Below are 13,826 nucleotides of genomic sequence, written 5' to 3' on the forward strand. Positions count from 1 at the left end.
ATTCCACTGGGATAAGCATTAGAGAACTAACTAATGAGACTTCTGCAGGTACACTGGTTGGATCAGCTCATCAATAAGTTTGTCTTTACAAACAAATGAGAGCCAAAGGGTGTGTAGCTTCTTGAGACATGCTCAGACGAACATTACCATAACAGAAGAGAATTAATATCCTCTACAGTGCCAATACTTGGAGGAATCCAGCAGAACATGAAAAATAAATGAGTCGGCTGTGACAGCGAGAAAAGAAAAACAACCTAAATTCCTATTTCTCTCTGATGTAGAGACACATGGACAGTCTGTCTGTTTCCCACAAACCTGATGGACATAGAGAGCGTACAGCCAAGTTGCTATAGCAACAGAGTGAGCCTGTGTGAGTAAGAGTGTGTTTCATGGCCCAGGGTGATGAGGGGGGGGGGGGGTATACAGGAGGGAGAGATCTCCACGGGGGGCTGGCAGACAGAAGCAGAGAAAAGTCTCAAAATATTCTGCGTCTGGGGAGTCAGAGAGTCAGCCTGCGTGTGTGTGTGTGTGTGTGTGAGATGAGTCTTGTCTTTGATGAGTTAGCTGTCTGCACTCAGAATCTTGAGTTTGTCATATGCACTCCAGGCCAATGGCAGACGGATGAGGGAAGACCCTCCGTCATTGTCTATATCTGTTTGTCTAGCTTTGTCAGCACGATTCCCGTTGCCCTTTCTCTGCGCGTCTCTCTGTATTTGCTCTGCCACTGTTCCCTGCCTCTCCCGCTGTCACTCAGTGTCTGCGCCTCCACCACGTTGGTCTCTGTGTGCCTCCAACTCTCTTGTGCCTTTATCTCTGTTATTCACATCCCCTGTGTTGACCTTCTCCCTTCTCTGTGGGAGACAAAATCGCAATCCACCATCATTAGGCCTGTGGGTGTACTCCCCCCCCACACACACACACACACTTTAACTGCTGGTATGACATATTAACCATTCACACTATCCCTATAATTCCTAAATGAAGAAAATGAAACATTTACCTCTTCTCCCTGTGCTTAATTGTTTTCTTTCTGAAGGTCTGTGACAACAGGGACTTGAGCCACTGTATTTATTTGAATCACAGCTTTAATGGAGCTCATGACAAATGAAATGTCAATGTTGCCTCCCTGTCTTTCTCTCACTGAGCAACGCAGAAACAAATGAGAGGTGCGCAGAGCTCTACCATTTTCCTCCAGGTGTTTTCGGAGGATACAGCTGGTCTCTGTCCCCTCGGCGGCGTAGTCCAGAGGAACGCTGCCGTTGACGTCCTGCAGCAGAACATTCACCCGAGTCTTCCACACGCAGAGCGGGAGAAAGCAGAGAAGATAGAAGAAAGAGAGTTTCAGCCGGGGCAATTCATCAGACTTGAAATCGACGATGAAGCGGGCACAATTATGGAGGCGTCCCTGAGGCGTATACCTGAGCAGAACCATGGAGACATTAACAGACAATACAGTGAATTAAAGAACTCATTAAATAACTGCCTGGGAGGGGGGGGGGGCAGTGAATAGCGAGGGTGTTGGTTACTGGTACCTGGGTTCATCGGGGTGAAGCGTGAAGCATGAGATAACATGGAAGGCCTTCCCTCTGGCTCCTTTCATGACCGTACTCGTTGGTCCCAATATGGCTACGATTGATTGCTCCTCTCTGGAGGAACTTATTATTCGTGGAAATGCTTCACCAGTAAAGCAGAAATGTGTGCAAGCCATACAAAATGTGCTCCGGTGGACTTTCCTTCTGTCCATTTCATTTTTTATTCTCCCCTCTTTGGGGTTGGGTACTAAAAGCAGCACACATCCTTTCAAGAGGAAATTGTCAGCATCCAGCCATAAATCGCGTCCCGTTGTTTGACTTAACCGTAAAAGACAAGCGGGTGTAACGATCGTAGCTGGGCCGGGTCTGATAACGGGGACAGGGGACTCTAAGTGAGGATCCTTATTGAATATTTACAGCAAATAGAATTCTAACGGCCGAGTTGAAGTGCGGCAAAGAGATTCACGACCCGGTCCTTCGGTAGACAGAGAGGGAAGGGGTGGGGAAAGAGAAAAATGGGAGGAAGAGGGCTGAAAATGCGAGGAGGGAGCCGGCTGACAGAGCTACACAACAACGGTTAACCTGAGCGCTCTGAAACCCGAGCAGCAAGACCACAAGGACACGGAGCCATCAGTGCAACCTTGCAGTTATTAATTGATTCATAAACAGACAAAGTCTTTTTTCTTTTTCAATCATTTTTCAACAATGAAAAACGTTTTGAAGACGTTCAAAGGAAACAATTTCATTCAAGAAAGGCGGAGTAATTACAGCGCGATGAAGGCAGCGCAACGCTGTCGACTCCGGTTATCAGAGGATCTGTTGTGGTGAGCGCTGCGGTTTCTCTGTGTGCGTCCATCTGTGTCGTCTGGTGGGAGCTGTTCTTATGAGGGTTAGTTAGGATTTAACAAAGGGAATTAATGAACATTAATAACCATCAGCTGCTGCTTGGTGACTATTCATGAGACAACAAGAAACCTTATCGCGACGTGAAGCACAGCTTGAAGAGCAAATGGTGAGATGAGTGAGTCAGAGAGAGTGCATATACTATTAGGCCCACCCCCCCCCCCCACACACACACACACACACTCCACCTCCCCCCCCATCCTTCCCTTACACTCTATTGTCAAACATGGCCTACACCATCAACATTCCTCCAATTTGTGCTTTGCTCCCAAACGGTAATCAACTTCCTCATAAACCAGACAGCTTCACTCAGGGTGCCTCTGTTAACATGCGAGTGTGTGTTATTGTGTGTGTGTGTGTGTGTGTGTGTGTGTGTGTGTGTGTGTGCTGCATAGTGGGGATTAAGGGGGGTGTTAACCCAGACAATTGACTTCAAGGTCCAGTAAAAGTCAATTGGGTCTGGCTGGATGAAGTTAGATATATCTTGCTCTGTCAGGAGGCCACTCTCACCACCGCCTGCCCCCCCCCCACAGATTCTGGTGAAGGACCATTAATCATGTGTCTGGGCTAACATGATCAGTGCCGACAGATATAAACGAGTGGGCGCTCGCCGGCAGCCTGCGCATGCTGCGAGGGTTTAACAAGTTGACTTCTGACCCCGACACGATCCCAAGACACCATATGATGAATCCACCTCGGACGTCCCGGAGATGGAACTCTGTTCTTACTACGCTGCGCGTGGGTTATAATGGCAGTTGTTACATGCAGTGACTGCCGCAGAATCAATAACAACTAGCAGACGTGCACTGAAAGCTTTCCCTGGGGGCGGTCACACTGCCCGTCACATTAGTCACAGCCAAAGCAAGGGGCCCCCGTACACTATTGTTTCTCTTTCAAAAGGTCCCATATCATGCTCATTTTGCAGGTTCATACTTTGATTTGTGTTTTGGGGTTTCTGCAAGAACATGTTTACAAAGTATTGAATGCATGACATCTCCAGACAAATCGGAATGGCTCGTTGAATCACAGGTTTTCTGATCCAGGCAGCCCACAGTGGGTTGGTTGGCACTCCAGACACCCAAATATCTCCTTCAAATCTATACCGTTGTGTTTGGAGATACATATTTGAATCTCCTATCTAGTCTAAGTCAGATGTGTACAATCTTTCACACATTTTTTTCTAATTTTTTTGTGGTTTTTCCCAAAAAATGCAATCCAGTAACAATGAACCTTCTCACTTGATTATCAAACTCTCGTCACAAAGCTGTCACGAGAGGCAACCGAGCAATGATTGTTCTCAACTGATCGCACACATCGGCTCAGCTGTGATCCGCCATGCTGCAGTGATGTGTTGTAAACAGCTGAGGCGGCTGTAAAATAACTGTAATCATCACACTTCTGAATCCTCGAAAGCATTTCTGTCTGTTCCTTTTGTTGACCATCATGCAGATACCAACGCTGTGGTGAGACAACGTACTGCATTGTTGACCACACTAAAACTAAACTCTTCATTACAGCATTAAATATTTACTCACATTAGCATCACGATCTATAAATAGTCGATTTTGTATTTTGTAGTTTGTTCACAAATCCTGCATTTGAATGAAAATATATGAAAATGTAAATTGTTCGTTAATTGAAGGTCTGGGGCTCAATTCAAGCAGATTGTAGAGCGGGCAACAGTTGCTTGATTCTGTTTAGAAGAGGGAGGTTTATATTATCAACAGAAAATCCACAAAAAAATGCAACTGGTGTGCAATGCAGCTGGGGGCTTGCCGTTTATCGCTCGACTTCAAAGGACTCAGAGTTCAGAAGTTTTGAATTCATCATTTACAAGCACCGAAAGTGGGTCACTTCTACATCTGTAACCCTGTTTTGAACTGCAAGATGAGAAATAACATTTTTGGGACAGAACCTGTCTCCCAGGGACCAAATGATTGCATTGCATCTTCCCCGGCGGAAGTTTAGACACAGAAAGCGAGTACTTCACAGAGAACTACGATATGGCAAAGGAGAAAAAGGAAGAAGAATTCAAAAAAAAAACATCCGTTGAAGTGCATCGGTGGTAAACAGTTTAAACAAACTCATTTTTTTATGTTCTTCAAGACACTGTGCACTTTCTCTCAAGGAGACACTGAAGCAGAATTGGGGAAAGTACGCATCACTTGTCTAATCACTGAGCAAATCTTTTCAGTTCAGAATTTCATAAGGAACCAAATTAGGAAGAGATAATTGAGCCACTATAAGAAGTTACATTTGATAAGTATGGGTTGTAGCTGAATCCCAAAGATGAGACAAGAAGTGTATGAGCCAAGGCTAACTACACTGGACTATGTTGACATCTATATAGGAGACAATCCACTGCGTCTCTAAACTGGCAGTTAATCCTGTCGGAGTCTCAGTGACCAACATTAACCACAGCTTGAGCTAGGAATAGCTTAGCAGCGTATCTGGGAATGGGTTGGGAATCAGCTTACTGCTTCTCCTGCTGTTTGGAGGCAGGAGATAAGAGCGCAAACATTACTGCCAATCCGGACACAGAGCTACAATGGTCCAACACACACACACACACACACAAGACCAGCATGGTAACATCTCTGTCAGCGAAACATTTCTGCTTCTCAATGAAGGAACTGGAGACAGGAAATCAAGGACGGAAGCAGAGGACGAGGGGAAGAGATGGAGGAGAAGGACACCATAGATTATATTAGCAGCCCCATTCCTTCCTGTGACAATCAAAGATAAAGCTGCCAGTCAAGACCGCTGTTCCACTTCTCATTAAAATGTAAACTCGTAATATTCGGAGGGGAAGGCTCCGATAAGGCTGCAGCTCGCAGCGGAGCGGAATGACTGGGCCCTGGCAGGGCCATGTGGTAGAGGAGACGGCTGTCAAAATGAATGAATAGAAGAAAGAGGGGAGGGGGGGTTGCATCTCTATCTGAAATGTGGCTTGACTGAAGCTTTTTTCACCCTTAGACAGGAAGAGCGTTGGGTTTTCCTGCTGATTACAGCAGGAAAACAAACCCTAGTGCTGATTTTACCCTAAGGAAAAAATGTTATTAATGTTATTACATTTCAAGTGTCCTCTCTGACTCGGCTAGTCTCCTCACAACCACATATTGTCACAATCACAAAAGCATCCACAGAGGCATATTCAGTGAAACAAATGAGTGCTTCTTATCAAAGGACTTTGAAGCTGTGAAAGCCGAAGACGTATTTTGGTGTAAACTGGAATCATTTGTAACTTCTCACAGCGTTGAGAGTGATTTTTGGAAATTCTTGGAAATGTTCTTCCTCTTTTGGTCTTTAACTCCGGCTCTCTTCAGTTCTGTGGAACTATGACCTCATTTAGTAGAAACTGGTTGCGTCTTGGTAGTGAATGGGAGACATTTAGTTACTGCCTTCCAGGGAGCAGTATTAAATCTCTCTCCCCCCTCTCATGGTATTGCCTATCATGAAAGCATAACTCACTGCATGAATTGCATTTGGCGTATCCATGTCGCACCATGCTCGACATACTAGGCAGCCGTCATGAATCTTTGCTTCGAGGTCATTTAAATGCATGCAAATATGCAAACACGCAACGTACACATGAACCACCAGTCACTACAGGCTGACAGGGCTTCTCGCTGCACATCCTTCGCCTGGCAGCTCTTCAAACGTATCCATTCCTCTCAGGAAACGTCTCTTTCCTGCCCCGCACGCAGACGGCAATCACTCAGGACCCAATAAGCAGAACCAGGCTGTACTGGATTCTATGGAGGCTCCAGACTTGCAACCGTTAAACCCTCCGTGGGTCCAATCAGCCCACTGAGCGACTGGACTGGATGCGCATGCCCTCCCCCTGCAGCTGGCCCCACGCTCTCGTTATGGACCTAATCAGTACAACCACAGCTCTCGTCGAGACCGACCAGACACGAGCGGGGGAAACATCCTCCACAGAGTGGGGCTCTCTCTTTGATATCATGCTAATGCTCAAATTCTAAATATCGTCATTTTCAGTGATTCAGCCGGGTTTCGTGAGAGAAATGGCAAGCTGTGTTTCAGACCCTCTTTAATCCAAAGCCCCCCCGTGAATGCAAAACGCTCCACTTGGACAGAAGATTCTGGATGACTAATGTGAACACAGCCACTGGTCCAAAGCTGATTTGAAACACGGAGTTCGTACGGCCGACCCATTCCAAAACACCAATCTAATTTGGAGCCGACACGCTTGGAATTGCAAGGATCAAGAAGAAAAATGATAAAATCACAAATTGTGTGAATGTGTGTATATTTGTGTCATTCCCCCCCCCCCCCAAATATACCGCAGGTTCATGTTTGCATGCGTGTTTCTTACCAGCAGCAGCAGCAGCAGCACCACGTCTGCATGGTCACACGCACACGCTACATGCAGGGCCGTCCACAGGTCTTCGTCCTGGAGGTTGACATTCAGGCCCCGTTCGATCAGAAGCTCCGCCGCGAACACATTGTCATGGCGCGCACACTGCAGAATGCAATCACAGTAGATGTCCTTATTAGAGGTTTTTCAGAAATGTGTATTTCCTGAAGCATCGCTAACTACAAACAGTACACATGAGTGGTTCAGGGCGTACTAATTAATATATGTGAAAAGGGTATTGTACAACAGTATTAACAATTACATAGGCCTACGTGTATAGCCACGGGGCCGAAAAGATGAAAAGGCATGGAGAACAGCAATCGGGACTGCATCATGTTAGTGGACATCTCCGGGTTTTTGCTGCAATATTTTCTTAATTGACTGTACTTTTTTATTTTTCCTACATAGTTAACTTAATACAATTCTATTCAGTGTCTATACTGTGCATTTGTATTACTTTGTTTTCTTAAATTGAATAAGTCCTGCTCTGTTATTTTATTATATTGTATATAGTGTGCATTTTCCATACCCAATATTTCATTTTATTGTGTAACCCTGTTTGCTGCTGCCACAGACAAATGTCCCCTTGGGGATGAATAAAGTACTTTTCTATTCTATTCTATTCTTGTATTAATCAAGCTGTGGGGACAAAAGCCATTCATAAAAAAAAAGAAGAAGATAACCATTTCAGTGACGGTTAAGATTGAATTTCTGGTTCCCATTCGGCTTGTATTTAGGTCAGGGCTAGGACTGGAGCCGGTATGGTTAAATTGAGGGGAATGAATGTAAGTCAGTTTAATGTATCTTATAATAGTTGCGCAACACTGTGTGTCTTACCAGGTGTAGCAAGGATCCCCCAGAAGAAGTGGGAGTGTTTCGGTCTGCTCCCTCCTTCAGGAGCCGCAGCACTGCAACACAACAAACATCCATAATGTTAACACTGGATGACAAGACAGTGAAGACGTAGAAACGCACACTGATCTGTGCCAGTCACTATCACAACCGATGCGCCGAGTGTCCTCGGACTGTCCTTGACGTGCCAGCGTGGATCTGTGTTAAGGTTGTGTGTGTGTGTGTGTGTGTGTGTATTGTAGCTCCTTGTTGCAGTAGCGGGTGAGAACGCCTCTGGGTTACACACATTCACGTCACACGCTGTGAGCTTCAGTGAGCCGCACAACCCACTCACACGCTGACACAGATCGACTGAAGACGACACGAACCACTACGAACAAGTTCACGCACTCAGCCATGAGAGGTCTGAAACCGGTCGCAGTGATTCTGCTCCATCACTCATATATTATTGATTCAACATGTACCAAAAATGAACGAGGCCCCGGCAGACGAGAGCGAGAGAGCGAGAGAGAGAGAGAGAGAGAGAGAGAGAGAGAGAGAGAGAGAGAGAGAGAGAGAGAGAGAGATGAATAGAGCAGGATGGACAAACAAGAGAGGGAGGCGGAGCGCTGGGGTTTGGACATATGTGATTTCACTGACACCGACAGCAATAGATGGGTACTGACTAAACCCTGGAATACCTTCTCCGAGCAAAGCAGCCACCAGTGTCACGCAATCCCACCACATATACCCACACACACACAGACACACACACACACACACAAGAGTGGAGTCTTTGAGCAAAGTAACCATGGTAATTACAGTGGTAATAATTCTAGCTAATTAAACCTGCTGATGACCCCCATGAGGTCCTTTCACTTAAAGGGTCATTATGACGACAGGCATGCTTAAATAACCTCATCCAACCCTGCACACACACACCCACACAAAAAGCATGTTTTAAAACCAGTAGATGCTGGTTAATAATCTAAACACACTCATAAATATGTTGATGATCACTCATCTGTATACAGAGGATAACAACAGCTCATATACAACAGTACACAATGCAATACAACAAAACCACAATATGGCCTCAAAAGAACAGCATATATTTCAACAAACACACACACACACACACACACTTTGAAACAGACTAAATAATTAAAATGTATGGCTCGTTAACCCGCATAAACAAGCTACAGCTGTTATACACTCGACAGCAAACGTCACTCTGATCCTTTGAATGTTTAATCACTGTTGCAAGCGTGAGCATAATACGGGTTATAGGTACATCTGGGTAAAGACTCTCACAGAAAGCAGCGCTGCAAGAAATCTTGGTTGTTTGTTATGCTTTTGTTGAAACTGTCTTTGGAAGGTGCTGTTTCAACATTATGATTCAACACCGTGAGCTGCAGCCTCTACAATGTATTTGTATACTGGTGTCCCTGCATCGTATGTATATTTCATGAACTCGGTTAACCGTGTTCAGTGTGCATACAGTCATCTATGCCCCCACATCTATGCACTTACAGTACATAATACTGTTAAGGCTGACTGTTTGTTTTCATTACATAATTATTTATTCATTATGTAAGTGAATTATTTATTCTTCTAAGAAATTTCAAAAATAACTCATCATCAACATGTGGCCAACAAATAGCTTATGTTGAGAGTTGAACCAATCAATTTATCTACAAATAAATGACTTGTTAATTAGGAGGACAAATATCTGCTGGTTTGAGTTTGTAGTCGGTTTGTGGTTTAAACATTTGGTCGGACAAAACAAGAAGATGTACATCATCATCTTTCACTAGTTTGTGACATTTTATCAGCTGAACAATGAAGTAATGACAACTGTTAATTTAAATCTATAATATAAATAATTGTGAGTGTGTTGCAATCCCATACATTTTGTCTGGACCAATTGTTTGAGAAATAACAAAAAATATGTAATTTGACAAATATAATGAAGGAAAGTGTCAAATTGTAACATTCAAGAAGCTGCAAGCAGCCAATGTTTGGCACTCTTAACTGAGAAATTCACATTTATCAACATTGTCATCAGTTCCTTCTCCGTCTGTTGACGAGTCAGAGTATTGACTAATCATTTGGAAAGCACATGCCGACATTCCAAACACTGTGCACAGACATTTCCCCACTCTTCTAACGGCGTTCAGTGCTTAACAGCCTTTAAATGGTTAATGAGAAACAAACTGGGCAACCTTTCAGTCAATCGGCACAATTACCTCCCGTCTCCTCAATATACTGTCGGGGCTCAGACTGTAAACCACCAATCATCTAGCACCGAAGTCTTTACCAGGGAAGAGATGATGATCTTTCCTTCCTGTCCATCCAACAGTACATCATAGGTCTGCTTATTTTTTTTAAGCGGGATCTCATAATTTGAATTTTCACAAAAATAAACTATGGATGAGTGCAAGTGGTCAGGAAAAGTCTCTTGACTGTAAAACTTCCCGTCTGTTAGAACCGGTTCATGTTGTTAGAGTTTACGTCCACTATGTCCGCTTGCCTTTTGCACGAGTCGGGAGTTTGCCAGCTATATGAGGTGAACATTTAAATTTTACTTTTAGGATTAGTGGAACTTCACATGTTTTTCAAGCGTGTATTAAAACAATATTCAGTATGAACATTGAAAGATATTCACACTGGCCATTGGAAGAGATGGGAGGAAAAAATCCACACTCCTGAGATTTTAACCAGGCCACATGTCAAGTAGCAGGTCAGTACCAAGATGATACAAATGACTCTCTTGTCTTCAAGCTCTGAAGTGGCTGAAAACGACACCCAATCTGACAAATACGTGGCATTTCTACAGTTAAAAATATGTTATCAGAACGTACAGTTTCATATCATTCAGTGATAAACTGGAAAGTTTAGTATTATCCAAGAACGTAGGTGAGGAATACTGTCTATAGGAGCAGCAGAGTGTATTCAGGATCTGTTTGCAGGTTTACAGTAAAGAACGTTCGTCTCTGTTGTATTGTAGTTGAAAAGGAACAGCGGCCGTCATCGAGATGCTTATCTTTAGAACAGCTACAGTGAGCATACAACAGTCATTTCCTCCCTATGCTAAATCTTTATCTGTCAATTAGTGTTTGATTGTGCACCGAGTTCAGGCTTTGGTCTTGGTAGTGTGTGTGTGTGTGTGTGTGTGTGTGTGTGTGTGTGTGTGTGTGTGTGTGTGTGTGTGTGTGTGTATTACCCTCAATCAGGAGGCTACTGATCGAGGAATGTGGAGTGGGCGCGAAGCAAAGTCGGCTGTCATTTTGTGGAAAATTGCAAAACAGCTGTTCGAGACGTATGTGGAGTTTCCATGGCAACCAGATAGGAACTGGTAGCAGAGTGGAAAAGAGAGAAGAAGAGAGGATGAGAGAGAGAAACCTAGAGAAGATATGGATCGATCGGCATGTGACATTATGCAGCAAAACTGCAGCTCAAAACTGAGAATTGGTAGTTTTACGATTCCTGACTGCTCACCTATCTATGCTGTCGTTGTGTGTTTGTGTGTTGTAATAATATCTGAATATAGCGATTATCTACAACTCAAAGAATTGCAAAGTAAGTACACTTTCAGGTTCAGTGAAACAAATACATTTGCACTTCTCCCCCGAAAAGGGTTCTGCTAAGAAACAATAGCACAAACCTCCACGTTAGCCATGACAACCATGTTATTGGTTGTTGAACTTGTTGAAGTAGATATTGTGCACATAACGAACGAGCATGCTCTGTAGACACAGTACAAGATTAAATGTACATCTCTTCAGCCTCTCTTTTGGATGCTTTGGTTTTTCTTCATTTTACTGGACGGTGATATTTAGTGGTGTAACGGCCCGTCGGCGACTATATTAACTAGTTGTTCAATCAATCAATAAATATAAGAGATGAATTCTGACCTGTTTAACTTCCGAACACTAACTCTAAGCAGCTTGTAACACATTACTAAAACTACTAATGACAAGATTTGTTTTAATCCATAAAAATACAATCATAAAAGATCATAATCTTTTGAATTGTGTGTTTTTATGAAGAAAACAACTATATAATAGTATAACAGAGTAAAAGGATAAGAATAGGATCGAATTTTACAACGACTTCAGAGCGGTTTAAATGATGTTTGGGACATTGGCAAAAAAAAAGAAGAAGAATAGTCTGGAGCCTTGTAGACCAGCCGTTATAATCGAACATCAAAGGGATCTATATCTGCCAACATGGATCATCAATCATCCGCAGTTAGTATCGGCGGCAAAACGTTTGTCCCCAGCTCATGTCTCACCTCGCTGCCCTATGTTTCTGAAATGAGCTTTGACATTTTTCCAAGGTTTCGGTGCTGATGAAAAAAGGCACCGGTACAGTTTTCCAATAAAGCTCAACTCTAAATGTAGATTATCGTATGGTGAGTTCTGTAAGACGGAACTCGTGCCCACCTGTTCAGAAATGAGACAATTGTATGGAATGCAGGTGCTAAAAGTCTGAAACAACGCCACATATTCAACAAATAAAACCCCAATTCTGAAAACCAGATATATGCGGTCAGGCGGTTCATTTTAGAAGCCGAGCTAAACAGCACTGCCAGTGAAAAGTTTCAATATGCTGCCTGATGACGCAGTCAACATTATCGGGACCCCTGCTGTATCAGAGAGAGTCTTATGGTTTAAATTGGGGATATCATGACATCTTGCTCTACCCCCTCTGTGGGCCGAGGCCCCGATCTGTCAAAAACACGACAGGTGTTTGGCATGCCTTTAATCCCAGCATGCTGTCACAGAGAAATATGAATGTATTCCTGTAACATCCATATTCACCTATTCCCCCCCCCCCCCCCCCCCCCCATCTCTCCTCTTCCCTGTCTGGCTACGGTGCCGTCCCGAGTATGTTTAGAGAATATCATTTCCTTTGATAGACACGCAACACAACAAAACATCCATCTCTGATCTTTTAAACATTGATCCTGGTTAACTACTGAGGACTAAGGACAAGTATGAGCACCAGTGTCGCAGAATTTCTCTGAATCAGGAAGTATTTAGGGGCTCAATTCAACGGGAAGAATCCCCGTTTGAACTAGCAGAAACCATGCTGCTCTGTTTGTTAAGAAGCTTTGCTGCACTGATCTGATCTGGAGGCAGAGAGCGATCCACACATATGGCTGAACATTGTACAACACCAGACATGGTGCAAATACTTTTCCTCTTTGTAGCAATGCAATAATTCAGGTTTATGAATTGTGTCTGAAGCAGTGCTCCAGAACAGACTGAAAGCTATTAGCTGTAAACTTTGACCTCCGCTTGTTTCACTTCCTCACTATGGAGAACTGATTGGAGTCTGTGAGTCCCTGCAAGATGGATCGATACACACACACCGATCAATAGTGGTAGTTCTGACGGATGCACTCGAGTGTGACACACATGCACACACCAAAATATCATATTTAACATCTATATTCTGTCGAAAGGGGAAGTGATAATAAAAATAGATTGTCGGTTTCGTGGCTATACAAAGCAACAGCTGCTGCCGTTCCACATGTGCCTTGTTTTGATGAAGTTTAGAGATTGCTTTGGGGAAAGCAATTTCACCAAATGTCAAAATGCAAGCGAGCCAGATGTTTGCATATGACAGATAGGAATGGAGAGGACATATAGTATGCTCCTATCTGATATATATGGCTGTGTGATCTTGGTAGTTTTTTCACCTTAAGCCTACAATATCTTCGCTAACCAATTTTTCATTTCCCCACCATGTTCAACTTGTCCTTTGTTCTCCACCCCGCTTCTCTTTACCTCATTCTCCATCTTATTTGCTGTACACTTCCTGGTATGGCTGTATATCTGTGATGTCTGATTACCTGGCTGCCTTGTCAGCAGACTGAGTCTATCTGTGAATCTAATTCTCAAGCTCACTCACTGAAAACGGGTTTTAATTAGGACATAACAAGGGTTCACTAATTCTATTTCCCTCTCGGCCTCTTTGTGCTCTTTTCTCTGGGTCTTATTTTGGTTCATCTTTTCTCTTTTGCACACTCATAAGTTCTTCAAAACAATGATGAGTCTCCCAAACGTCTTTCCGTCCATTTATTTCCATTGATCATCACCAACTGGGGGAAAACGGTTTTGAAGATTAAAAAACGAATCAAGTTGGCATGTGCACAGTTAGTTCATGAT

At 43.6% G+C, this 13,826-nt stretch overlaps 1 protein-coding gene across 1 annotated transcript in view; it reads right to left on the bottom strand.

Moving 5' to 3' along the window:
- Positions 1-13,826, bottom strand: part of myo16 (myosin XVI) — a gene marked incomplete at both ends in the record, with an annotated part of 68,450 nt that overhangs the window by 49,339 nt on the left and 5,285 nt on the right. The window contains 3 exons of the mRNA XM_079277471.1: positions 1,183-1,291; positions 6,775-6,921; positions 7,654-7,724. Of these exons, the coding sequence (XP_079133597.1) occupies positions 1,183-1,291; positions 6,775-6,921; positions 7,654-7,724 (327 nt within the window). The remainder of the gene's footprint in view (positions 1-1,182; positions 1,292-6,774; positions 6,922-7,653; positions 7,725-13,826) is intronic.

This window comes from Melanostigma gelatinosum, assembly GCF_949748355.1.
Source record: "Melanostigma gelatinosum genome assembly, chromosome: 10".
In the NCBI taxonomy this organism is placed as follows: Eukaryota; Metazoa; Chordata; class Actinopteri; order Perciformes; family Zoarcidae; genus Melanostigma; species Melanostigma gelatinosum.